The 27,833-nt window shown below is 42.1% G+C and overlaps 1 protein-coding gene and 1 long non-coding RNA gene across 2 annotated transcripts in view; one reads left to right on the forward strand and one right to left on the reverse strand.

Annotated features, from left to right (window-relative positions):
* Nucleotides 1–27,833, reverse strand: part of fkbp16 (FKBP prolyl isomerase 16) — a 132,813-nt gene that overhangs the window by 7,139 nt on the left and 97,841 nt on the right. The window contains 2 exon segments of the mRNA XM_069910524.1: nt 8,382–8,459; nt 19,311–19,483. Of these exon segments, the coding sequence (XP_069766625.1) occupies nt 8,382–8,459; nt 19,311–19,483 (251 nt within the window).
* On the forward strand, nt 1,216–6,214 carry LOC138749306 (uncharacterized). Its single transcript, XR_011348551.1, has 2 exons — nt 1,216–1,394; nt 5,994–6,214. It is a non-coding gene; the product is annotated as an uncharacterized lncRNA (long non-coding RNA).

Here is a 27,833-nt window from a genome sequence, read left to right on the forward strand (position 1 = left end):
TATTTAAGACACAGGCAGATAGTTTCTTGATTAGGAAGGGAATCAAGGGCTATAGGAAGTAGGGAGGAGAATAGGGTTGAAAAGGATAGTAAAATCAGATTCAGATTTTGGATTGATTGTCAGAGAACATACCACATACACGCATAATCACATACCACATACCACACTGAGAATCTTTTTCTGTGGGTGAGGTAGAATTACCACTTATTGGAAGTGCAAAATAAACAATACACAGCTTATACATGTAAATAAATAGAACTGTAAACAGATAACGAATGTAAACAAACCAACTGTGCAATACAGAGAGAATTTTTAAAAATCAGCCATGATAAAATGGTGGGGCAGACTCGATGGGGTGAACAGTCTATTTTTGCTCCTGAGTCATATAGTCTTATGGACCAATCTCTTCTTTGGCTTGGCTTCGTGGACGAAGATTTATGGAGGGGGTAAATGTCCACGTCAGCTGCAGGCTCGTTTGTGGCTGACAAGTCCGATGCGGGACAGGCAGACACGGTTGCAGCGGTTGCAGGGGAAAATTGGTTGGTTGGGGTTGGGTGTTGGGTTTTTCCTCCTTTGCCTTTTGTCAGTGAGGTGGGCTCTGCGGTCCTCTTCAAAGGAGGTTGCTGCCCGCCGAACTGTGAGGCGCCAAGATGCACGGTTTGAGGTGATATCAGCCCACTGGCGGTGGTCAATGGGGCAGGCACCAAGAGATTTCTTTAGGCAGTCCTTGTACCTTTTCTTTGGTGCACCTCTGTCACGGTGGCCAGTGGAGAGCTCGCCATATAACACGATCTTGGGAAGGCGATGGTCCTCCATTCTGGAGACGTGACCCACCCAGTGCAGCTGGATCTTCAGCAGCGTGGACTCGATGCTGTCGACCTCTGCCATCTCGAGTACTTCGACGTTAGGGATGAAAGCGCTCCAATGAATGTTGAGGATGGAGCGGAGACGACGCTGGTGGAAGCGTTCTAGGAGCCGTAGGTGATGCCGGTAGAGGTCTTATGGACCAATATATAGCGTATAAACATGCTGTGATTACCGTTTGGCATGCAAAAAATGGAAATTTTAAAATATTCCACTAGGTGTCAGACTTGACTAATAATTCTTGGCAGACGTCAGACCCACAACAGTGTCCCAATCACTGGTGATGAATGTGAATCACAATTTATAAGGGACAGCTCAGTGGAGCAGTCAATCAAACAGCTGCATCATACATCCAGTGACCCGGGCTCAATTCTGACCTTCAGTACTGATTGTGTGGAATTTTTGCATTTTCTTTCTGTGACTGCATGAGTTTATCCTGGAAGCTCTGGTTTAGAACATTACAGCACAGAACAGGCCCTTCGACTCGCGATGTTGTGCCAATGAATGTGCGCCAAAAATCCCAAGGATGTGTGAGTTGGTAGTTAATTGGTTACTTTTCCCATTGTAGTTGAGTTCAGAATGAAGGGGGGAATTGATGAGAATGCATGTAGAATTAACGCTATGGACGGTGTGTACTTGATGGGTTGAAGAGGCTCTTTGTGTTGTATGACTCTATAGGTGTTTTCAAATTGCAGCACCCGGGTCGCCCTCCTGGGACCCGGGTGAAATTACTGGGTATGGAGACAGGATGCACCTTTCAAATCGCAGCCAGACCTACCAGATAATCGCCAATCCAGCGATTTAAGGGGGATCTTGCCCCTGCGATGACGCATTCACCAGAAGTATTGGCTGTCAGCACCCCATCACCACCAGCCCTGTCAGTCGCCCTCCCTGTCAGTCGCCCCCCCCCCCCCACCACAAACAAGGGATAGAGATTGCTGCTGTGTCATGCCACTCTGGTTTGTGGAAACGGCTCAATTTGGGAGTGCAGGAGCAATGGCCGTCTTCCTTCCCCAAAATCCCCCATGCCGCTGGAACCACTGTGCCAGTGCCGGAGTGGTTCCAGCAGTGTGGGGGATTAAGGGTAAGGAAGACGGCTATTGCTCCCGCATTCCCGCGTTGAACTGTTGTCGTGAACTGGAGCAGCATTTGCAGCAGTGGCACGCTCCACACCCCACACCACCTCCTCCCTCCACCGATTGCGGCAGCGGCCACTCTCCCGTCCAATAGCTGCAGTGATCTCTCACCCCCGATCACGGCAGTAACCTCTCTCCTTTCAATCGTGTTAGCAACCTCTCTCCACCGATCATGGCAGTGGAACTTCAGCCAAGGGTTTCTCTGTGAAGCACGCACACAAGTGCTGACATTACCTGAGTAATCAGGTCGCCCATTTCCCCTTTCAAACCGTCAGAGCAAGATGCCTGGGTAAGTTTTACTGGGTTCCCTGACCACCTCTGATGTAGGTCAGGGACCCAGTTGTGCTCTGACCATGTTCACCCGGTTGGACCCTTTAAAATCTCCATGTACCTGGGTCGCTAACCGTACAAATTGCCCAGTTAACCCCATTTTACATGGCAGTTTGAAAGGGCCTAATCACTCTAAATGTGTTCCTTTCACTCTCTCTGACTCAATATGCGTTCCTTTCATGTCCCTCCAAGTTGATGCCTGTGGTCAGATCAATTGCATTTTGTCTGTTTTCTATTTTCCTCTCCTTTCAAGAGCTTGATCCCCACCTGCTATTGAGAGACAACCTTGCCTCAGGGGATAGCATGCTTCATCTTAAATCCTGAGAATCGCGGGTTTGATCCCTACCATAAAGCCTGGTGCAGTACTGTGGAAATACTGTTCTATCCAAGGTACAGATGAGTCATTAATCAGAGTCCTTGTCTTGCATTCTGTAAGAATGCATTCATTACATTCAGTAGAATTGTTTTATTGTTACATGCACCAAGATACAGGGAAAACCATTGTTTTCCAAGGTATGCTGGCAAGTCAACCCATATTTACGTACAGCAAGAGTACAATTATTAAATAAAAGTGCAGGGTGTCGTGCTGCAGAAAGTCAAGGTGCAGGGTATAGTGTGACAAAAACAATTATAGGGTATGGAGAAAGGTGCAGTGAAACTACAGCAAGAGCATTATAATTGATTAATGAGGGGTCCATTTAAGAGCCCGATAACAACAGGAAATAAACTGGGGAATATTGGCCAACATGTTATCCTTTATCCATCATTAAACATAGATTATTTGCTCACTGTTGGAGGTTTGTGGGATCTTGCGTATAAATCCTCTTAAAAGTGTCTACAGTTCATTCATTATAAAGTTCATTGAAAGGTTTTGAGACCAGAAATGAATATTATTGAAAGTTCATTCTTTCTTAATCTACTGTTGTACATGCCAACACTCCATCTCCACAAGATGAAACATTCATTAGATCATTTGTTTATACCAATCTATTTCACAACACTACTTCATCATCTGGATGGCTCAATATTAAAGCATAAACCTGCTCCCTTCCTATATGCAAAAAACAGAGCAATGATGTGACTATCTACTTTATTAAAATGATTTTCTAATGTGTAAACTCAACACCTTCTGCGCCTGATTAACTCAACACCTTCTATGCCCAATTTGACGACAGAAACAGTAAGGAACCCCCACGTCCCCTGACGAACCTACCCTGTCCGTGTATGAGAATGACATGCATGCTGCCTTGAGGAGAGTGAATCTGAGGAAAGCATCCAGCCTGGATGGAGTTCCTGGCTGAGTAATATGCTGATCAACTTGCAGAGGTATTCATAGATATCTTCAATATTTCACTCCAGCAGAGCATGCTACCCACCTGTTTCAAACAACCATATTGGTTCCCAAGAAGATTGCAGTAACCTTCCTTAATGATTATTAACCGGTAGCACTGACATCAACGGTGATGAAGTGTTTTGAAAGGCTGGTGACGAAGCAGATCAGCTCCAGTCTGAGCTGTGACATGGATCCATTCCAGTTCGCCTATCACAGCAACAGGTCTACATCTCACTGACTCTACACAAAGCCCTGGAACGCCTGGAGAGCAAAGATGCAGACATCAGGATGTTCTTTATCGACTACAGCTCAGCATCCTCCCCTCAAAACTGATCATTCAGCCCATCAAGACTGCTCTACCATTCCATCATGAGCTAGTCCATTCTCCCACTCAAAATGCCACTACTGGCTTTCAGAAGATTGCTGTCTTTAATATACACCAAGGGAAGCATGCTGTCTACATCTTATTACTTCAGGAGGCATGCAGCGCATTGTTTGAAATTCCACAATGTTTACAGAAGTTATTTTTTTTGTCAAAAATCTTCTTGAGGAACTTTCGTCTTTATTTCCTTTTTTTTCTGTGAGCTTTCAACTCTGAGATTTGTGATGTGGGGGAGATTGGGGCTGGATAATGGTGGTTCTGTGGGGAAGAATTAGTTCACCTTGGGGTGCCACTCACTGTGTTTCACGCTGATGTGTTGCTGTGCAGAGAACAGGAAAATGTGGGACACCAGATGCTGACACTGTGGTGCACTGTTAGCCAGAATTAGACACACACAAGGATAAAGACTGTACAACAGGCTTTAATCCACAAAGACTTCCACAGAGCCAGGCTGGCTGTGGCTACAGCATCTCTGAGTGAGGCCTCGGGAGGTCGGCGCAGGCTTATATCTCGGAGGGTATTGACACCCGACTGGGTGGGGCTTGATCCATTCAGGCTGACTGATTGACAGCTGCCCAGCTGTTGCACTGTCTCCTTACACTCCTACAGGTATAAGAGGTTACCCCCTGCAGTAGGCCGGTGGTGTACCACCACAGTCACAAACCAAGTTATGACCAAGTTTTAAGAAGAAATTTTTCACCATCAGATTCACCAGCAATGCCCACACACCCAAAGAATGAATATAAAATTACTGCTTCTTCTTGTGGAATCACCTGTCGAGATTTTGTTCAGAGCTCATGGTTCTGTGGCATCAGAGGGATCCTGCATTCCAGTGTAAAGAAAAGATTTGGATGCAACTTGCATTATAAATCCTGGAGAAGTTTCACAGCAGGCTGGATTTAAGAGTGTGAACAAAAGGGAATGAAGAGCAACACACCACAAATTCAACCGGAATGAGGCGTTTGTGAAACCTGGTGCAGGAGAAGTAAATCCTTGCAAATCCCACAAGGACACTCAGGTTTAATTATGTCAAGATTCTCTGTGTTGTATTTCTTAACAACAGAAAAGGAGGCTATTCAGTCCATCAACACTTATCCTGGCTCACATCCCATACCATCTCTCATTGATTTTCCCTGCAGCCTGTTCTCCATGCATTCCCATTAACTCCCACCAGATTCTGCTACTCACCTACATCTTGGGGGCAATTTACAGTGGCCAAATAACCTACCAACCTAAATACCTCTTGGATATGGGAGAAAAAAAACTCGAACGTCGAGAGAAAACCCAATAGTTGCAGAGAGAATGTGCAATCTCCATTCAGAAAGTGGTGGATGACATGACTGAGTTACTGTGCAGTGTCTTGCAATCAAACCTGACATTTACTATAGAGTGATGTCCAATGAGACTCAAATTTTCCTCTGGTTGTCAGCAGAAAATGTGCTGCATGCTGTGAGTCTGAAAGAATCTCCAGTTTTTTTTAAAACTTGTCCCCAAGAGTGGAGCTGGCTGGAAATGATCACAACTCATTTGGTTTAATTCAGAGGCATTTTGTGACAAATCTGAGGATCCAAGGACTCCAAGTCAACCAACCTCCGACCCAAGCCACCTGAACTTGGGCTGTTTATGCTGATTGGTTGAGTCCTTCGGAGAAGAAACACATGATTGTGGAGCTGTACCATCTCTTCAGATGTCAAGGCTGTGGCTGTATTCATGTCCTGCTGTCTGCGGTGTATTTTTAATAGAGCATTGGATGGACAGAGGGAGTTTGGCTAATGAGCAGATCAGAGCTGGGGGAGGATGAGAGAAAGAGGGAAGAGGACTCACACAAAATGTATTGACGTACTCTGTTCCATTGAATGTCTAATGAAAACACACCACTTGATTATTTATTTTTATAATTGTCACTGATTACATTTCAGTAATAACACTTCTTCCTGTGTTTTTGCAGTCTACACTGGGAAGAAACTTCTTCAATGCTGTTAGGCATGGAGTTCCAGGATCCACGAGGGAACAGTTGGATTGTCATGAGATGGCATTCCATTCACCTGCTTCCAGTTTGTGGTGGATGTGAACTTGGGAAGTACTGCCAAAGCAGTCATGATGAGTCATTGCCGCATGCATTAAAATACTCCAAAATCACCTGTTGATTGCGGGGAATCTTAATCTTAAGATGTAGTGTTGTTCTGGAATTTTGGTGAAGTGTTGTGTCCCTCTCCAAGAAGGTGTTACTTGATTCATACATGTCAACTTTCAACCTTGCTTCGAAGAAGTGCAGATCAACTAGCAGATACTCGGACCAGGATAATATCAAGCTTCTGCAAATATTCATCCAGGCGAATAGAGTACTCTGTTACATTACATGGTATAAACGGCAGGAATATTTGTCTGGTGGGAAAATTATAAGTAGTGAGGATGGTATAAGTTCGAGAAGTGTAAACTTGAAGAGAGGGGTGTATTTTGATGTTCCGAACTCAGCAAGCAGAGAAAAAGTGTAAATGCTTTTGAGTGCATCCAGAGTATTTAAACGATGGGGAATGTGTCTTGAATGAGTACAGCTTGTAATAGTGGTGTGAAACGTGAAAGTCTGTGATTGTAGTCAAAACATAAAGTTAAATTGTCCTGTTTTTATTCAGATATGAATGAATCCCTTATGTGACAAATGAAGAACAGGTGATGCCCTCTTTAGTTCATACCTAGCATATAGAAAAATTTTGGAATGATGTTTTTCAAACACTATCAATTTTAAGTTTAAAGTTGGAACCTTGCCCTTTAATTGCTCTTTTTGGAATATCTCAAGGGGACAAGGTATTACTGATTTCCGTTCAGAGTCAAATTTTATCTTTTTCTTGATGATAGCCAGAAGTGCATTTTTGATCAAATGCCCCACCTACACATGCACAGTAGCTGAACGATATTATGTCTTACTTAACTTTTGGAAAAAAAACAGATATGCTATCAAGATTCAAATATTAAATTTTAAAAAGACATTGATATATAACTATCATAATCTTAAGATTTAGTGTTTTGGAATTTTGGCGCAGTGTTGTCCTTCTCCAAAGTGTCAACTTTCAACCCTGCTTAGAGGAAGGAGCATTAATTTTTTTTTTATTGTTATGCTTTATTTTACTATTAAATCTTATTTGGTTTTGTTTTCTAATTTTGTAGCACATTGTACAATTGTACTGTTCAATTGTTTATACTTTAAATACCAATAAAAATATTTTAAAAAGAAAACACAGGAAAACTGGAAGAACTCAGCCGGTCTCGTAGCGGCCGTAGGAGGTAGTAGTGGCATGTGTAAGTGGTGGGGAATGTGCAACAGGTAGGCATTAAGAGGCAGAGAATGTATATATCTTTTTATCTTTGAAATACAATACCAATATAAGGAGTGGGATATATAAAGCTGGTGGGGAGGGCATGATTTTTAACAAAGTGGACAATGTTCAATCCAAACGTACCCTTTCCTGTTTCAAGTATAAGTGGTCACTGATGAACATAGCAAAGCCTGGTGCCAGGCAGTCTGCACAATAAGCCTAAAGGTATTGCCTGAAAATGCACAAAACAACTGATCAGAAGAGACTCTAATAAGATTTGAGATGACAGGTAAAAGTTTGTCTGATGTAAACTCCTTACCCATGACTGCAATATTTTCAACCTGATCCAATATGAATGTGGAATAATTAGTTTAGGTTTCAGGTTCTGCTTTCTTAGCTCTGCTTATATGAAGTGTATTTGCAGGAACATGACTCAGAGTATATTAAAATGCTCTGTAAATTGACACGGATAGTCGGAACCAGCTCTGCAGATGATTGCCTGTATAAGTACACTCTGTTCCAGCAGTGCTCTCTATTTATGAATGCTGGGTGTGTATTGTAATGAAAAACCAGGGCAGTGCATTTAGTTTGTTCCTAGATCACTTTAAGTTGTTCCCTTCTATATTTGGACATCCTGCCCAGGAATATAAGATGCATTTTGAGCTTTTGTTACTCAAAGTTCACAAAGATTCACAGGGAAGACTGTATATTTCTTGCAGTAATGTTTTGGTATGGATTAGATACTTCAACTCAGTTGAATGAGTCCCCCCCCCCCCCCGCCTCCCCCCTTATTTTGGACACAAGAGGATTTGGGTCAATGGATCAAAACAAAGCATCACCACAGAGCAATAGGGGATCCTGACATAATTAAACCTGATTGTACAAATACACTGTTCAAGAATTTATATTTGCATTAGATTTTTATCCTGAAAAATAACAACTCTAATCCCATTTGAGGGCACACACGGAATTCTTTATACATTTGTGCAAAGATTAAAATGAAGATTAAAGCAAATCCTTACCTTTGTGCTGGGTTCAAGTTTCAATGCTCTCTTGAGTGTCTCCATTGCTCCTTCATAGTCACCCTGATCTGATAATAACTGCAGTACAAAGTTAAAACAATGAATCACATGGAGGAGCCAACACTAAACAGAACTGTTCTTGCTGTCCATTTTATGATGGGTAGGCCAGTAGTTAGTCTGTCTGAGCCATAGTGGAAATTTAATTCCAAAGAAATAATTTTTAATGGCTTCACAGAACATCTTGATCCACAATGATGTATAACTCAACGTTCATTATAATCTCGGGTTAGCTGAAGGTCAGTGGCACATCCAGTTAGTTTGTGCTTCTCTCTGGTTCACTGCCTGTTCACATTGTGAAGCAAATCACTGCAAATCTTCTTTTCTCCTCATCCCCCGCACAAAATAGGTTTAAGGTTTCATGATATTTTTTGAAAATTGTTATTACCTCAAGTGTTCCAGCATGTTGAGGGAAAGGGGGTTGGGGGGGAGGCAACGGGGGATTCTTTAGAAATTATATCACAGTTCGACACTGAGCGAGCGACCCATTACCGCCAAAGAGAGTAGATTGCAGGACTGATCCAAAAGTGATATAAGCCATAAGTTTTAATTAAGGTAATCGTGGTTACCGCAATGCTATTACAGCGCCAGCGTCCAGGGTTGAACCCATCGCTGTCTGTAAGGAATTTGTACATTCTCCTGTGTCTGAGTGAGTTTCATCTCGGAGCTGCGGTTTCCTCCCACCCTTGAAAACATACGGGGTTTGTAGGTTAATTGGTGCAGCACAAGCTCATGGGCCAGAAGGGACTGTTACCATGATGTATGTCTATATTTTAGATTCTTAATTACTTAGTTGAATGGAAAATTACTAGAAGCTTTTGAAGTGGGTTACACTGAGGATAATCATGCTTGATTAACCTGAAGGCATTCCTTGAGGAGGCGGCAATTATGGGATGGAGAAAAGCAAAAGGAGTAGTATATGTGCAGTTTAAATTACCTTTACAATGTATTGTGCAAGAGACCAGTTGGAAGAGATTAAGGGGCATGAGTAGAAAGAAGGAATATAATCATGGTTTTTCTGAGCTATTGAAATAGAGTATTTGCAGGTTATCACTGTGGCACCAATTGTTTAAATCTAGATTCAAACTTGTATCAGATTTGGAGGAGATGTTGACATTCGCCTGTGAAGTTAAATTCAGAGGATGAATAAATAATGATGAACTTCAAAGGAAGGATGATAGAATGTATAAACAAAGGTAGAGATGGAATTCAGTAAATGTGTTATGCTACACATTGGGTTGAATGAACAGTAATAGCGATACAACAAATGGGATGAGGAGCCAGTTTCAATCAGAATTCATGGAACCCTTGATCACTAACATGGCCAGGTCGTTGGGAATTGGATACCGCTGGAGTTTGCCAGCGGGCCCAGGAACTCGACCCACACCACCTCAGCAGTACCTGCCCTTATTCAGGAGGACGAGGACAGCAAGGCTACCATCCCCCACCTTAACAACATTTTACAGGAACACAATTGCCCTGTCTGACTGTGCCATTGTGTGGTATGGTCGCTGCAAAGCATCGGACCAGAAGTCAACTCAGAGGATCATTTTCCGGAAGCCTTGCTTGAATAAGTCTCAAGGAATTGTAGAAGACACTTTCCATCCTGCACACAGTAGCTCTGACCCACTACCATCAGGAAGGGGGGTACAGGAGCATCAAAATCAGGACTGCCAGGCGAGGAAATAGCTGTCTCCCCCAGGCTGTGAGATTGATGAAGAATATCCTGTAACTTAATAAATCATCCCAAGAAAATTATATATATTTATGTATTATATGTTCTGCATACTTTGTGTGCATGCGTGTACACCATGATCTGGAGAGGTGCTGTTTAGTTGGGATGTATATGTAGTCAGATGATAATAAACTTGAACATGAACCACAATGGTGGCTGATGTATCAAGCAATCACCATTCAACACACATTGATATTTGGGTCACTGAATGCAGCAATGGACAAATAGATAATTACATAATGAATAGGAGAAATGTTGTGCATAGTGGCATGTGAGACTATGGAATAATCTTCCAGTGTTTGTGGTCAAAGAGTCATGCAGTACCAAATTGGCCACTTGGCCCAGGTCATCCATACTGACTAATTTAGCAATCTGGGCTACTCCTGTTTGCATGCATTTGTTCCGTATCCTTCTAAATTTAGCCTGTCTAACAATGTCGAAGCACCCAATGAACCACAGGACACATTATAGTAAAGTGCTTCCATTAGTTTTAGAACAGTATTTCAGTGTTTCCTGCACTTAGGATATTGGACAAATTAAAGGATTTGCAATTAAGACTGTGAAGACATATATTTGCTTTCAAAGCAAGACAAAAGAAGCTGTGATTGAAGGAAGGAGTATTTAAGCTTTAAGTTTTCATGAATAGATTAGAGAGGTTGATGAATGTAAGTAAGGAGATACTTTTAAAATGGAAGCAAGTGGATGTGTTCAAACATAAGATGACACAGAAGAACAATGGGGGGTGAACCCCAGTTTTAGCTAAAGAAATCTTTGGCTTTTCTGTTTTGAAAGCAATGTACGAGATGTGATCTTATGTAGTACATTAGAATTAAATTAGAACTTGATTGTATTGATTAATAGTCACCGTTTTCTCTTGGAGAGTATATAATCATGAAATTTCATAATTTGACACAACTGAAACTTTCATAACCAAGATTGATGGACTCTAATGAAGGAGTAGGAACACCTGTGAGAAAATGGGGTTCGGCTGTGCTATCTAGTTGAAAAGGCATGAGAGGTTGAATGGATAGGCTGCCCTCATGGCCCAGATCTTGCTAGATTTTGCTCAGAGTTCTCTGGTGACCTGCTGGCATTTCCCCACATAAATGGCAGCACGCTCTTACGTGTGAAAATCCCAAACTTGTTGACAGACTCCATCCAGTGAGCCTGTCACGACGATACATCCCAGAGTTACAGTGGCAGGGTACAAACTGACCGGATTTCCACAGATAATCCAGCAAATCTTCCTACAGATTCTGTGACAGATTAAACCTGACACAAGCTCATCCAGTAATCCAGGTTTTACAATTTTTAATACCTTTTGAATGCTCTTGAACATGATGAAACAACCTAACACGTTGACAGTTGGCTAAGCCATCGATCAAATCTATCTGTCAAAGCATTTATTTGGCAATTTCTAAGTCCCCTGACATAATTGCATTGCACAAAGAAGCCAAAACTGATAACGCTGGAAATTTGAAATAAAAACTGAAAATAGAATGGAAAGATAACCAGTTAATATTTCAGCTTCAGAACTCTCCATAAGAACTGATAAATGCAGAAAGCAAGTCTGTTCTCAGTACCAGAGAACTCCTTCATCTTCCCTGCAACTAAAACGTAAATTATTTTCTCTCTGTTCCAGTTCTGAAGGGTCCCAGATGTGAAACTTTAACCATTTGGCTTTCTACAAATGCTATTGAGGCTGCTTTTCTGCATTGTTTGAAGTAGGCTCTGGCTTTACATGTTGCCTCACTTGTCCAGTCCAGCGGATTTTCCTCCACGTTCTCTTCTTTGTTGATACCCATGGATTAAGTGCAAGATACCATGCTTCTCATTGGCACTTATTGAAACTAAACTACGCCGAACAAAATCCTAGAGCAGTGGTTCATTCTCAACCATTTTCTTTCCACTCACAATCCATTTTAATAATGCCTATGCTATAAGTGCTCTGCAATCAGTAAGGGATTGCTTAAGATGGTATGCGAGTGGGAAGGGAAGGTTGACTGCTCTAGACCCAATTTTTACTGAACTATTTTGCTTGAGAAAAATTGTCATTGGCCCATTTCCTTTTGAACTCTGAAACTGTACACATAACGAGTCAATTAGGTACGATTAAAAGAATGGATTTCAAACTTGTTCTTTCCACCCACATATCACCTTAAGCAATCCCTTTCTAATCACAGAGCACCTATAGCATAGGGAATACTGAAAGTGGTATGTGAGTGGAAAGAAAAAGGTTGAGAACCACTGTCCTAGACTAATATTATGGAAGGGGTAAATGCAGAAACTTAAGATTAAGGGAATATACCACATAGGGAGATCTAGAAAGTGAGATGTTACCTAGGTTAGAGGTTGGATAGGTGATGCTTGTTTTCCCTGGAGCAGAGGAAACTGAGGCAGGAAGTAATAGAGGAGGACAAAATGATGAGAGGCAGGAATAAATCTTTTCTCATTCCAAACGTCTCTAAAGCTGGAGGGCATATGATTTAGATAAGAGAGTTAATAAGATTTGAGGAAGAACATTTTCACCCAGGGGTTGGTAGGAATCTGGATTGCACTGCCTGAATGGGAGGTGGCTCTGATTACTTAAGGTGGTACGTGAGTGGAAAAAAAGGTTGAAAACCACAGTATTGGTCGAATAATTTTTGATTGGATTCTAACGCATTGACATCTTTTTTTAACTAAGCAAATCACATGAGCTCTCAAAAATATCTGACATAAATTAAGCACAATCTCCCTTCATTTGCATTCGTTTCCCTCACAAGTAATGCTATTCATGGAGATTTTCCTATTTATTTGCTGTCATGTGCTAGAACATCCAGAGCCCTCTATGTCTCAGAGCTCTATGATCTCACCAATTATGGTAGATGATATGCTTCTTTTAAAACAAAAACCTGCCAAAATGAACCATTTCACATCTGTCATTTCCCAATTGAACCTATTTATTTTATTCGGGATCCTCCTTGTGTTCTCCTTAAAACCAATTTTCCAATGAGAGGTCGCGGGAGCGAAACCGCAAGCAGGCTAGATCAAGGAGATCCATTTTTGGATTTTTTGGATTTTTCAGAAGGCCTTTGGCAAGGTGCTGCACGTGAGGTTGTCTAAAAAAAAAAGTGAGAGCCCATGAAATGAGCGGAATGGTACTAGCACAGCTGATCGGCAGGAAACAGAGATGGCGAATTAAAGGGATACTCTTCTGGTTGCCCACTGGTAACCAGTGGTGTTCTGCAGGGTTCGGTTATAACACTTCTTTTTAATGTTTACAGTACAACTCGAATTATCCAAAATCAGATTATCCAAAATCCTAATTTTTCTTGAAATTCGTTTGGACCTAGAAGTGATGTCTGTTAGGCTCCAAAAAAAAAATCAGAAATCCTCATTTATCTGAAAATTTTCAAGGCCGAATAACTTATCTTAGGTGGGTTGTGGGTGAGAATTAAATGTTATTTCATGCCCAAAAAGCCTTCCCTTGTTGTTTAAACACTGTTATGTGATTTGCTGCTGCTACTGGGCTGTTTTCTAAGCAAAGACCAGTTATCCAAAAAAAATTGTTTGTCGAAAATAGGCCTGGTCCCGACCATTTTGGATAATCAGAGTTGTAGATACGGCTTTGTGGGTAAGTTTGTAGATAATACAAAGATATGTGAAGGGGCAGGTAGCAAGGAGGAAACAGAAGCTGCAGAGACACTTAGATAGATCAGGAGAAAGGAGTGGCAAATGGAATACAATGTTGGAAAGTGTGTGGTTCTGCACTTTAGTGGTGAAATGGAATATTTGGTAGTGTCATGGAATATTTGGTCGATAAATTGGTAAAATTAGAGTAGATTACTTATAGACACACACTTTAAAACAGTTCTTATTTGAAATATTGAAGAATTCATATTCAGTAACTATACAGAAACTATGAAGAATGCTGTGCACATTTCACAAGTAGGTGCCAATGGAAACAACGTCATTGAAGCAACAGACAGGAGACGCTCTGGCTGTTAAAAGCTCTTTGCAAGGTTTTTGACAGAGTGCACAGATAGGTCACTCCTGGGTTTTTGTTTACCTAAAGACAGCAGCTTGACCAAGAAGACTAACTCCTATTGTTTGTGGAGAAGGTCAGGGGTTTTGAAAGTGAGAGAATCACATAGGATTTCTGGCAGTTGGGGGGAGAGAGAGAGAGGGTGGGAGGAAAGAGAGAGAGAGCTGAAACAAGCAAGAGAAGCTGGTTGGAACTGAAACAAACTCCAGAGCGGCAGATGTTTGTAAGTGCTATCTGTCTGATGTTTCTCTTGGAATAAGGGAAGCAGAAAGGTACTCTGTGGTAGCCTGAAAGAAAGAGGTTATCATCTGGATAACCCTGACGGGGCAAGTTTCATCAGCAAAACTAATGGTGGCACCTCAGTTATGGAAATCCTGGAACGATGAATCTCTCTCTGAAAACCGACAAGAACCTTTCAAGCACCAAAGCCTGGTGAACTTTATACATGTTAAATTCTGTGCAATTCGTCCAAAGAATTGCCTACAACCAGAGAACTTGGAAGAATGGGAAGTGAGATTGAACTGTGAATCAAAGAACTTTTCTTATATTTACACACACATCACATACACGTGCGCTTAGAATTAGAAGGGGGTTAAGTTGGGTTTAGGTAAGTTAATAGAGATAAGTTAAAGTTTGATTCTGTTTTCATGTTTAAAGATAATTAAAAGAACTTTTGTTTAAGTAACTACTTGTCTTGGTGAATGTCTATTGCTGCTGGGTTTTGGGGTCCTCTGGGCTCATAACAGTAGAAAGAATAAAAGAGCAGGCTATTATTTGGTGGGGAGAAAATTTAAAGATTGATGCAAAGGAATTTGGGAATTCTCATGCATGATACCCTAAAAGTAAACGGCAGACATTATCCACTTAAGAAGTGCCCAGGCTAGCAATTGAATCGCCATTACATGGAAGAGGAAGCAAATGTGCTGGTAATTAGGATAACCACAGATAGGTACTTCTAGAAGAGGGGTGGAGCTCATGCTCCTGTCTGTGTCAATAATGATGAGGTGGAGATAATCGGTAGCTTTAAGTTCTTTGATATAAACATCTCCAACAACCTGACCTGGTCCAACCATGTTGATGTGATGGACAAATACCACTACTTCCTCAGAAGTCCAGGGAAATTTCAAGAGTCACCTGGTCCCCTAACAATTTCATCAGAAGTATCATGCCAGGGTGCATCACTGTGTTGCGCAGGAACTGCTTTGCCAAGACCACAGGAAACTGCAGGGAGCGAAGAACTGCAGCTCAGACATCATATGAACCCCCCCTCCCCCCCTCCACTGACTTCATCTACGCTTCCAGGTGCCTCAGAAAAACAGCCAACATATTAAAATACTCACCGCACCTTGGCCACCTTCTCTTTTTCCTCGTCCCGTCAATAAGAAGATTCATGAGCATGAGATCACATGCCATCAGTTTATACTAACTCTCATCAGACAGCTGAACGAACCTCACATTGATAAAATGTTGCTTTGCTCTGTTCGAACAAACGTCTGTGTGGCTGAAGAGGCTGGGGGAGGGGGCACTGGAGGCAAATCTATGGACACTCAGTGACCCTGAGGGACTCTCTTTTGTTTCTCTTTCTCTTACTGTAAGGGGCACCGGGAAATACTAATGGGGATCCTTTGTATGCCATACAACAGACTAAAGGAAATTTCATGTAATATTAAATTTTCTGATTTATTAAGTGACAATAAAATAATTTTTAATTTATGCCTCTCTTTAACTCTGCCCTTTGTGCCATGTTTCTAATTGCTGTACTATGGATTGCAAGCAAAACAAACGTTCTTATTTTCCTCAGTACAAGTGACAATAAACTTGAACTTGATGGTCAGCATGTACTTGGGACAGCAAATAGCCTGATTCTATGCTGCATGGCCTAGTGATCTTATAATTGATGTTAGAAAGGTGTTTGGGGAAGAATGGTTAACATTTGGAATGGATATTGTAGTAAGGGAATAAACATTAATTTAATTTTTAATGTAATTTAATTTAGTTAGATATAGGGTAATAGGCTATTTTGGCTCACAAGCCCTTGCCGACCAATTACACCCAATTAACCTACTCATCCGGTATTTTTTGAACAGTGGGAGGAATCCGAAGCCACCTGGAGGAAACCTACGCAGACACGGGGAGAACACACAAACTCCTCACGGACAGCGAATCCCGGTCCCGATCGCTGGTGCTGTAACAGCGTTGCACTCACCTCTATACTAATCGTGCCCCAGGTACATTTTGAAGGGTGGGAGAAAACCGGAGACACCTGGAGGAAGCCCTCGCAGACACAGGGAGAATGTACAAACTCCTGGCAGGATTCAAACCCTAGTCCCGATGGTGCTGTAACAGTGTTGCACTCACCTCTATGCTAATCACGCCACCCATTAGTGCCATTAAAGAAGCAATTTAGGAGTGGATAGATGTTTTAAGACAGGTTGAATGATCTTCATTAATTCTTATTTGGTCACCTTCTGAATTCCTGACCACCGTTCACCAGTGGAAAGGTGAAAGGGAATTGGAGGCTTTTAGAGGATTAATGTCTTTATCCTGAGATCAGTTCTTTTTTTGTTCATGATTGGATTTTGATGACATCGTATGCATTTGAGGTCATGACCTTTCTTCCTCACATCATGGGCGGTGCTATTGTGCTTTGTACTCTGTGGGACTTGAAACCACCATAAGAAAATTATGCTAGATCTATGGGGCCCTTTTTGGTATCAGACAGTTATGATTGCAGATCTGTAAATTATTACAGATTTGTCAATTCGTAAGCTCAGCACCAGAGAGGCATCTGTTTCCGATTAAGAGAAGAAAAGTAGCTCATCAAAAACAAATCAATTTGCCAGAGTGTTCACGTAAGTCATAGATTGGAAATCAAGATTGAGGGATAAGAAGTTCAATAAGCTGCAATTTGCCTTACAACCATATATCATTTTAAACTGATGTACACTGGCAGAAAATCCACATGGCAACTAGCTCCAAGCAACCAAGAATTATGAATGGTTAATATGTAGGCTAATGTGCACTTTACAGAGCGTGAGCATCTGTCCTATCTAATTTAAGTTTGTACTTGGGCTTATTATACTGACCCAGTTGTGTCGTGCAAGGATTTCAGAGAACTGTTTCAGCAATATCTGTTAGAATGAATTATTATTTAAGGTGTACTCAGAGGAAAGAGAATTTCTTCTGTCTGGGGTAATTGTGCTTTATGGTGCATGCCTGGTATTTAATCACTAAGAGAGGCCAAGCTATTTATTCTGAAAGCATTGTACTTGGTAATCCCACCACCCTTAGGCAAGCTTCTTATTAACCTTCGTGATTAAAATTCCCACTTGAAAGCATCTTTGCATCTCTTATGGAGCAGGGAATGTGTATGGGAGAAATAGGTGATCTCAAAGGAGAAACTTCCACGCATTTTCACTTTCAAATAAAAATATGAATGCTAAAGGAAATATGGATGATTTATTGGGATAGTTTGCCCATAGAAAATGTGGTGTCAGACTCCTGTTCATCATAGAGCACTTTTGCAATGGAGAGGGGTGCGGGGAGTTTGTTACAGTAATGGACAGAGAAAGCATCGCAATAGCAAAAGAGTGTTTTGATACCCTGTGCTATTTATGGCAGTCAAACCAAAATAACAGTTGTGTTCCATACCCAACACCCGCTTAATCAAAAGTCTGTGAGACATTCTTACTTAAGGATGCTATTGTTGTTAACATCTTGCAAAAATGTCAAATCCATAAATTTATAGTTCTGTCATTTGTAACTGGCAAGAACTTATAAACTGGATGAAATATGTCAACACTCAACTTATTGAAGGAGTCTTCATGGATAGCTTACCCATTCATGAAACAATAAATTCAAGACAGGTGGGCATTTGTAGGCCTGGAGAAGGTGGTTCTGGGGTGAAGTGTGGGAATGGGTAGTTAACACATCTCCTCAGGATGCTTCCAAGAACATTGCTAAAACAATCTGACCCCATGTGCAATCTGACTCAGTGCAATCTTTTAGCAGTTATTGGGCTTCACTGTAAGGGAGCACTGCACAGATAGAGTTTCTGCCCCATTTCTCCAAAAACCTGGGTTCAATCCTGGTCTCCTTATAATTGTGAGTGTTTTTTTCTGGGTACTCTGGTTTTTCCCCACTTCCAATTACCCCAGTAATGTAGGTGAGTGATAGAACCAGGGGAGAATTGATGGGAATGTGGATAGAAGAAAGTAGAATTGGTGTAAATGGGTGTCAGACGGTGTGGACAGTGGACCGAAGGGCCTGTTTCTATGCTGTGTGTCTCTATGACTGTACGAGGTCATGGCCCCACCACATTGAACCTTGTTGAATCCATAGAGTGTGAGTGCATTAGCGCAACACTATTGCAGTACCAGCCACCCAGGTTCAAATCCAGTGCTGTCTGGAAGGAGTTTGCACATTTTAACTGTATCTATGTGGGTTTCCTCTGGGCACTCCAGTTTCTTCCCACCTTTAAAAAATGCAAGGGGGTTGTAGGTTAATTGGGGCATTTGGGCAGCACAGATTCATGGGCTGGATGGGCCTGTGTGATAGTACAGATCTATCACCAATGTATATAGTGTATATAGTTACAGTATCTAGACTGTGCTTACAGCTTAGCCACCCCTACTGTCTGGGCCTTAAAGGGTTGTGTCCCTAGCCAGGTCGGATCATTCCGGACTGGTCGGCCACCTGTGAAGAGCTCCTGTCTTTTGCTAATAAAAGCCTTGCTTTGGATCAACAAGTCTTTGATTCTTTTGACGAGCTCTACAGCCTGTTACCGTGCTATATGTCTAAATGGGAAAAAAAACACAATTGGGTCAGGAAGCGCTTTGGAAATGTCTGATTGACTGATGCATCCAACAAAAATCAAAGCCGAAGCTCGATATTTTCTCATACATCTCTAACCCCTGATGTGAAAATGGATAAATGGTGGTGGGAATATTACATGTGATTTCTTGTTCTGCCGTCGTGGTGAGAAATGAACCCATTTAAAATTAATGGGTTAATATTTTCATTAAACGAAGAAACATGATCCTGTCTTACACACAGTAATATTCATCTGGCATAAGCATTGGGTTGGGGAAATTCTGATAAAATACTGAACCTTTCCTTTCCTGAACAATGCTTTCACATTGTTGGGATCCAAGTGCAGCACAGCATTACTGGAAGCAATCACCTCTTCATGGAGATTTAATTTCAGCTGGGCAGCCGCCAAATTATTGAGACACTTTAGCCCATCTTCCTGCAGCTCCTCTGCTTCCTGAACACTGGGGTTAACTGGAATTTGAAATAAACAGAGACGTTAGAATGTAGTTTAAAATTAGAAATAGTGAAGGGAAATTTACTCTGATCTTTATTATTTCCTACTGAAGAAGTTATATTTAATTGCTATATTGCCACATTTTCATGTTAACATTTCCCGGTATAAATTTCTCTTGCATGCTTTTGTTCCTCTCCCCCCCCCCCCAACTCTTCTCATGTTTTATGTGTTTATACACCTGTGAAGCTGCACCAAGATTTTCATTGCATCTGTACAATGTTCTCATGTATATGACAATAAACATCAGTCTTCAAAACTTCAAGCTTTAAGCTGCAAGACTCCGATGTAAACGATACATTGAAGTTACTCCCTTTGGTTAGATGTGGCGCTTTGATTTATCTGTCAATCTCTGAATCTCTAACATTTTGAAATTAACATGAAGTTGCTCCCTGATGTGCAGTAAGTTTTTAAATTTACATTTTAAATTTAAGCCCCTTTCACACTTGCATCCCAGTAAACCGGCCGTTCAGTGTCCGGGGATAGGAATGGGGGTTTGGCCTTTCACACTGGACCACTCCTAACTGGGACACTGAACACTTTCACACTTGCAAGGGTTTATCCCTGGCGTTTGGTCTGTTCTACCTTTAATAGGAAGTGCCCAATTGCCCATTTCACACTTGCCTGATCTCAAAACGCCAGGGATTGTAATAGGGGCCAAGGCTGGCAATCCCCGGCGTGAGATGATGTCATTTGACACCGGCGTTGAGCTGATTTTGCTTTCACACTTGCCACTTTAAAGGCCGACTGGGGTTCGATTCCTGGGATTATTGGCAAGTGTGAAAGGGGCTTTAGACGCACAGCACAGTGACAGGCCCTTTCGGCCCACGAACCGGTGCCACCCAATTCCACTCAATTGACCTACAATTTTAAGGGTGGGAGGAAACTCGATTCTCCACACAGACGCAGGGAGAACATACAAACTCCTTACAGACAGCAAGAAATTCGAACTCCGGTCCCAATCGCTGGCGCTGTAACAGCATTCGGCTAGTCACTATGCTAAAGGTGCAGCCCTTGTGCTACCCATGTATTACCCATAATATTATTCAATTTATACATTATGTTAAAGTAAGGAGGTAACATTGGACTTGAAGTCGGAGCAACATTTACAATTCCTGTCTGATTTATTTGGTTTCAATTCTCCACATACAATGCCAGTGAAGATCCAAAGGAAAAATGAAAGAGTAAATATTCATCAAACTTAAAATACTTTAAATAATATTTTTGCCATTACTTTATTGTTAAGTCAGCAATAAGTGGCTCGACAAAATGCTAAAATACTTTCAAAGATATTTAAAAATATTGGATGCGAGAATTATTAGGAAGAGCTGGGAGTGGGCGGGTGGAGCGATGTCAAAGCAACCAAGTCATAGAGAGACATGGCACTGAAACAGGCCCCTCTCTCACCATCCACACTGAGCATCCATATCCATTTAAATGAATCCCATTCTCCCCTCATCAACTCTCCCTAGGTTCCACCTACACGCCAGGGCCAATTTCCAGTGGCCGATGAACTGACTGATCCACGCACATTTGGAACTGGGGCAAAGCCCGCACTCTCGTAAAGGGAACATGAACTCTGTGCAAATGGCCCCCATGGTCAGGTTTGAGCCCTGGTCTTTGGCATTGAGAGGCAGCAGTCTACCAGCTGCACCGCTGTACTGAATTAGGTGGGAATTTTTGGGCGGGAACTCCAGAGGTAGGGGTGAATGATGGTGGCAGGGCAATCAGTGCAGGAAAGAGCCCTGTGGGGATAAAGCAGAGAGCGGGGCGAGAAATGGAGGAGGTTATAGCCATGATGGAAACAAGTGTCACGATGGGATTTCAACAAATAAGTTGCAATATTAGGGTTAGGAACATAGGAACATAGGAAGTAGGAACAGGAGTAGGCCAAAAATGGCTCATCGAGCCTGCTCCGCCATTCAATACGATCTAATTTATGACCTAACTCCACCTACCTGCCGTCTCCCCATATCCCCTAATTCCTCTATCATGTAAACATTTATCTAACCGAATTTTAAATATATTTAATGAGGCAGCCTCAACCACTTCCCTGGTTAGAGAATTCCAAACATTCACTAGCCTATTTTATTGTGTTTTTTTTCATTTGCATATGGTGGAAGTTGATTCTGGCTAAATATCCCAATTAACCTACTATTTTTTTGTAACAAATTTGAGCACCTGGAGGAAACCTTCTCAGACATGGGGAGAATGTAAAATCTCCTTACAGTCAGTGCCCGATTTGAATCTGAGTTGCTGGTGCTGTAATAGCATTGCGCTAACCATCTCATGAAAATTTCACTTCTGTCTGTGCTGTCGGCCATTCTGTGCATTGATCCCTTGGAAATTCTCTCTGCAATCAATGGCAACACCCTTTCCTGAGTTAGGTTCTTGTACCAATGCAGGACTTGTGGTTGAAATGCTTGTGGTTAATGCAAACAATGAGCTGGAAGCAAACGTCGATGGGTAGAAATGGTTGTCAACCATTTATTGTGACTTGGTTCACTGTTTTTGAGGTTGATGAGTACTGAATGAGTGCTATATTATCCCGGCTCATGCCCTGTTCAAAAAGTCTTAAAGATTGCAGGCATTATTAAAGAGCGAGAGAGTTCACAGTGTGATGAAGAAGATTTATCATATTGACAACATCACCCGAAATAGATTAGTTGGTTATTTGTCTCATAAAAGTTCTGTCATGCTTTCCTACGCAACAATTAGAACTGCGCACGATGATCTGTTTCACTGTCCATGAAGTGCATGGAGACATTGTGTGAACACAAAGAGCTCTCTGTGTCTCATGCCCTGAACCTGCCTACTACCAGTTCAAGTCCATGATTTTTCATTCTACAGTCCTGTTTAAGTTGCCGCTATTAACTTTTCTGTTTCGAATACGGGGTTATTTGTAAATGACCTTCAGTGAACAGGTGTAAAGTACAATCTGAGGGAAGTTCATGAAGGAAATTAAAATAGGATAGGACAGGGAGAGGGATGATAATCAGTGCAGACTCAGTGGAGCTTCTCTTGGTGCTGTACCATACAGTTGAGCCTATGTTATACAGTAATAGTCCAAAACTTTGGATGCCAGAAATCCAGTCTACTTAAGAATCTGGACTCTCAAGCATTTAAATTTCAGCGGGCTTTTGTATGCATGTGTAAGCGCCAAAGAGACCACAAGCGACCTTTCAGGTAATCTTATCACAAGGAAACTCATTTGTACACTGTATTTTTCTTCTACAACTTTCAATTTTAAGCATTAAACACTTTTTTTCTGCAGTGGAAACTTTTTATCTTCACAATTTTGTCAAGTGTTGACTTCATTTTTCTTTAAGACTGTTCGTTTTGATAAATGAGACATGTCGTATTTGCTAATGAATAACTGATCAAAATTCACCTGTTCATCTTGTTCCTTTATTCCTCCTTAAATTTGAATTTTAAAAGTACTGCCCGAGAATCCGGAACATCCGGGCTGACCCAGTCCCCGAGCAGTCCAGGTTTTAGGGCTTGTACAGTACATCAGAGTTGTAATCTGGTGATGGGCCAAATGTCCTGCACAGTGTCAAGCAAAATATTCAACCAATGACTGTATTGGGGTAAAAGAAATGATGCTGCGAACTAACTGGGTGAGTGTGAACACGTTTTCCCTATTGATGTTCCTTACTTCCCCCCCCCCCCCCCCCCCCAAGATGTAGATTACAGGTGGGGATAAGGGCTGTCAGTTCTGGATGCTATGAGGGGCTATTTCAGGGGTCAATGACAACTTTTGATATTAAGATAGGACCTATCATCCACAAGTCTTCATGGCCATCCTGAAGAGAAGCCTGCCAGCATTTGTGATGGCTCACATCACCAAGTGGATCCTGGATATTTCTTCCTGATTGCAGTCGTCTGTGCCAGAGTCATGGAGGAGCATCCACTTTCACTGACATCAGCACTGAAACCAAGCTCTCCAATGCGTTGATCTTTAGAAGCTCTCTCTTTCCATTTGCATTCATTATAAAGGTTTAAACTGCAGAGAATCATTCAGTAGTAAAATCGACGCAGGTTAAATACAGTGGAAAATAGGAGTTTAGGAAAACATAATTGGTTGGAGCGATCACTGGGCTTGGCATAGGTTATGTAAGGTAAAACATCATGAGATGGGAATGTGTAGGGAGTTACCCTGTACAGGGCTGTAACAAGAAGGGGAGGTGTCCTTGTACTCCTGTTAGGTAAAACATCATGAGATGGGAATGTACAGGGCTGTAACAAGATGTGAATGCATCCTTGTACTTACAAGATAAGAGAGACATTGATGGATTGAGAGGCAGGAAGCTAGCAGGGAAAGGATAGCAACAGTTTTAGTCATTGGACAAGTAATGATATGATGATGTTCTAAGCACATATCCAAGGGTATAAAAAATCACCATTTTGCTGATAACGGCAGAATGCATTCTCCGACTAACATGGTTAGTCGCAAGTGTTACAATCCGGTAATAAAGAACAAAGAACCCTGATTTCGACTCAGCCTGGTGTTTGTCTCACTCATTCATGAACAAATTATGAAAAAAAACAAATTTCTCCTACTGCAATTTCTCAAGCATAAAAAAAACAAGAAATCTGTAGATGTCGGAAACCTGGGAATCTCTTGAAAGATCATCGACTTGGAACATCAAGTCCCTTTCTCTCTCAATAAAAGGTTGCCTGACTTGCTGAGTATTTCCAGCATGTTTTGTTCAAGGACAATTGCCCCATTGATGTTCTGTAATTGGTTGGCCAAAAGCAATGATAAAATGGACAAAGCGTTAAAGGAGAGATTCCACTGAAAGCATTAATTAGGGGAAAAAAAGCTGTGAATATTGAGCAGATACATTGCCGCTCAGAAGATGTGGGTTCCTCCCTGCTCATATGTCGGGGGCACTGAGGACTTGGAGGGGAAAAAATAATGGCCTTCATGAAACTTTAAGCCTACATTTTTCCTTTGGAAATTATTTTTATAAACGTAATTAAATGGCGAAGCAGCTATGCAATCTATTTTTGCTTCAATGTTTACATCCTTTAGATATTAAAAACCAGATATAAGTAAATGCGTGGTACTGTACATATGGGTGGGAGGGTATGGAGGGCCAAGGACTGGGTGCAGTTCAGTGGGATGAGGCAGACTGGAAAGGCCAAAGGGCCTATTTTCTGTGCTGCAATGCTCTATGGTACGAAGGGTGTTTTCCTGATAGATTCAAAAACCATTGACCTCAGGAATTGGCAGCGTTAGGGATCTCTTTACACCCTGCCACCTGAAACTGATCCGGAGCAAGTTCAGGGTTTACATTCCTTCTTGAATGCTGCATACATCAATTGGATGGGATGAGCTTTTGGAAAATCTAGCATGTGCCCTTGCACTATCTGATAATAACTCACAGCAACTTGGCATTAACTGCATGAGGCTTAATCGAAAGAAGCAATTAAAAAAAGATAATTGGTGTATGTATGAGGGGGAAAAAAATAACCATGGCTTACCCTCTACCACCATCAACGCAGCCCTTACCTGCATTTTTCCATTATCCACTTATCTATCCAGGCCCCTTCTGCCCCGTGCGCAACAAAGTCAGGATTCCCATCGTCCTCACCTACCACCCCACCAGCCTCTGCATCCAGCATATTCTCCTCCGTCATCTGGTACGTGATGCCACCAGCAGACAAATACTCCCTTCTCTTCCCCTCTCCGCCTTCTGCAGAGTCTGCTCCCTTCATGGTTAGGATGCAGCTATACAAGCTTTGCCTTTGCAGCAAGTTAGGTTGTGGCCTTGACTTGGCTCTAAGGAATGAAATGGGAAGTGTCACGACCATCTATTGTAGTGGCTCTCTTTTGCCAACATTAGAGCTGATGATAGCTCCAGGTATTTTCAACACAATGTTGCATTCAGCGGAGGAAGTCATCGTTAAGCAATGTAGGCGTTTAGTTTCCATCCTTAATTGCAGGTTACCTGAGGAGGCAGTTCAGACATCAGTAACATTAGTGGGACTAGGTTCACAAGAAAACAAGTGGCAGGGCTGCCTGAGCTGTTGTAATGGCAAGGCAGCCACTGGTGCGGATCTGCACAGAATGGGGAGCAGAGACAATGTCCTCCCCCGTGGGGTCCAACTGTCTTGTCGGATTGTTAAAGGAGTTGACTATGGGGACTGGGCTCAAGATGGTGGTGTCTTTGAGGGGTTGCAAATTCAGGGAAGTGGTTTGAGAAGAAGCAGAGGAGATGACTCACAGGTCGGTGACCACGGCAGCAGACCACCGAGCGACTCTGCAGCTGAAGGTCTCGCAGGCAGTGGGCTATTGGTGTCTCGAGGCGAGGAACCCATGCAGGCTACAGGCCACTGGCGACTACAGTCAAGAGGCTCACGCCAGGCTGTGGACTGCTGAAGGGGCACCAGGTTTCGGAACCAAGATGTGAGAGGGTGCTGAGGGCTTCCTGATGGAGTCAGAGATTTGGAACTGGAAATCAAGTGGCCGATGTTTTGGACTGGAGACGGTGAAACCATGGACACTCAATGAATGACTCTGGGGTGGTTCTCTTTTTGCTTCTCTTTCTCTGACTGTGAGGGGCACTGGCCAATTTCTGCTGATGGCAAATCTTTGTCTGCCTTACAGTAGGCTAAAGGACATTTTGTGTAATATTACATTTTCAGTTTTATTACATGACAATTGAAGAATCTTGAATCTTGAACATGCGGTGCAGACCAGGTAAAGATAGTACATTTCCATCCTTGATGGATGTCAGTGAATCAGATAGGTTTTTACTGATGAAAAGATAGTGTGGTCATTCCTATTTCTGACACCAGCCTTTGGGCAGAATTCAGATCTATTTATTCTTTGAATGACATACCCTGGTCTCCAGGTGGAATTTTAACTCACGTGTAGATCAATGATTCAGAATTTATCCTGATTGGAGAAGGGTGGGATTTCCAGGTGTTCACATCTTTCTCATGTCCCAATGATAGTTTTGTATCACCTGGAAAGGAAATAGGAAATCCCAGTGCTGGACTACCAAGGGTGAGGATGGACACAACAAGTACCTTCAGGTCCTATCCCAATTTCAACTTGTCCATGAAAATATCATGGATTGTTAGTGTCTGAGATCTAAGATGTGGTGGTCATCCAATTTGTTCAGTGGAAGTTCAATGCCTCACTTAAAGTAAAATAAAAATTCAATTCATAGATGCAACATGCCCTATTTCCCCTCCCTCATAACCAATCTGAAACAAACCAGTCCTACATATCCAGCAGTTCTAGGCAAGTTAGCAGATAAACACAAAAGTCTTCAGATGCTGTGATTGTCGTCAAAACACAGAAATGCTGAAGTAACTCAACTGTTCACACAGAGTCCATAGGAGGTAAAGATTTTGGACTGGAAATCTTCCTCACGGTTTGGTACATGTTCTTGGTTTCTCCCTCGAGAGGATTTTTTTTTGTTCCACTGTGTGGTCTGCAAGTCATTCTTGCAATTCTTGACTTTGTAGCATAGGCTTTAGTGTTTATGAAATGCTGGACTGACGTGTCAATGAATCGGGTTCGAACCTGATGGTGGGCTACAAGCAAAACAAGTCTCGAAAGTGCCAGATCTTGTCTGACCTCTGAAGCTAAATAGTCTCAGGTCTGCGTGACATCTGGATGGAAGATTACCTGAGAGAGTAACAGGTGTTGCTTTATTTTGGGATGGTGATGCACCTAATAGAGCTGGTGCATTCCACCTTTAGTGATACATCTTCAGCCCTGACCTCCGGTGCTGTGTGCATGAAGTTTTAAGTTTATTGATGCATGGGACACCCCCTGGGCACTCCAATTTCACCCCGCATCCTAAAGCACAGTGGTTGGTCACTTAATTGGTCATTATAAATGGTCCCTAGAAAGTAGATAAATGATCTGGGGTGGTGATGGAAATGTGGGGAAGATAAAGTGGGATTATATAAATGGGTTCTCAATGGTCAGTGTGGACTTGAAGGGCTGATGGGCCTTCTTCCATGCTGCACTCTATATTTGTATATAACATTATGCCATAAATATCAATATGATAATGAACTGATAATCTATTTCTTAGTTGGCCAAGAAAAGGACAGTTTTTGCTCTTGTTTTAAACAGGAGACAAAAGGTAGGTCAAGGTCTTTTCTGAAAGAAATCACCTCTAACAGTGTAGGACATCTTCAGTACAACAATAAAGTATCAGCCTAAATTTTCTGCTCAAGTTGCTACAGCGGGCATATGTAGCTGGAGCAGAGGGCGGCAATGTAGGGGTGCCTAATGAGGTCCACAGCACACTGGGCGGCGGACATGGGCTTACAGTCGCA

Source organism: Narcine bancroftii, chromosome 14, assembly GCF_036971445.1.
Source record: "Narcine bancroftii isolate sNarBan1 chromosome 14, sNarBan1.hap1, whole genome shotgun sequence".
Classification (NCBI taxonomy): domain Eukaryota; kingdom Metazoa; phylum Chordata; class Chondrichthyes; order Torpediniformes; family Narcinidae; genus Narcine; species Narcine bancroftii.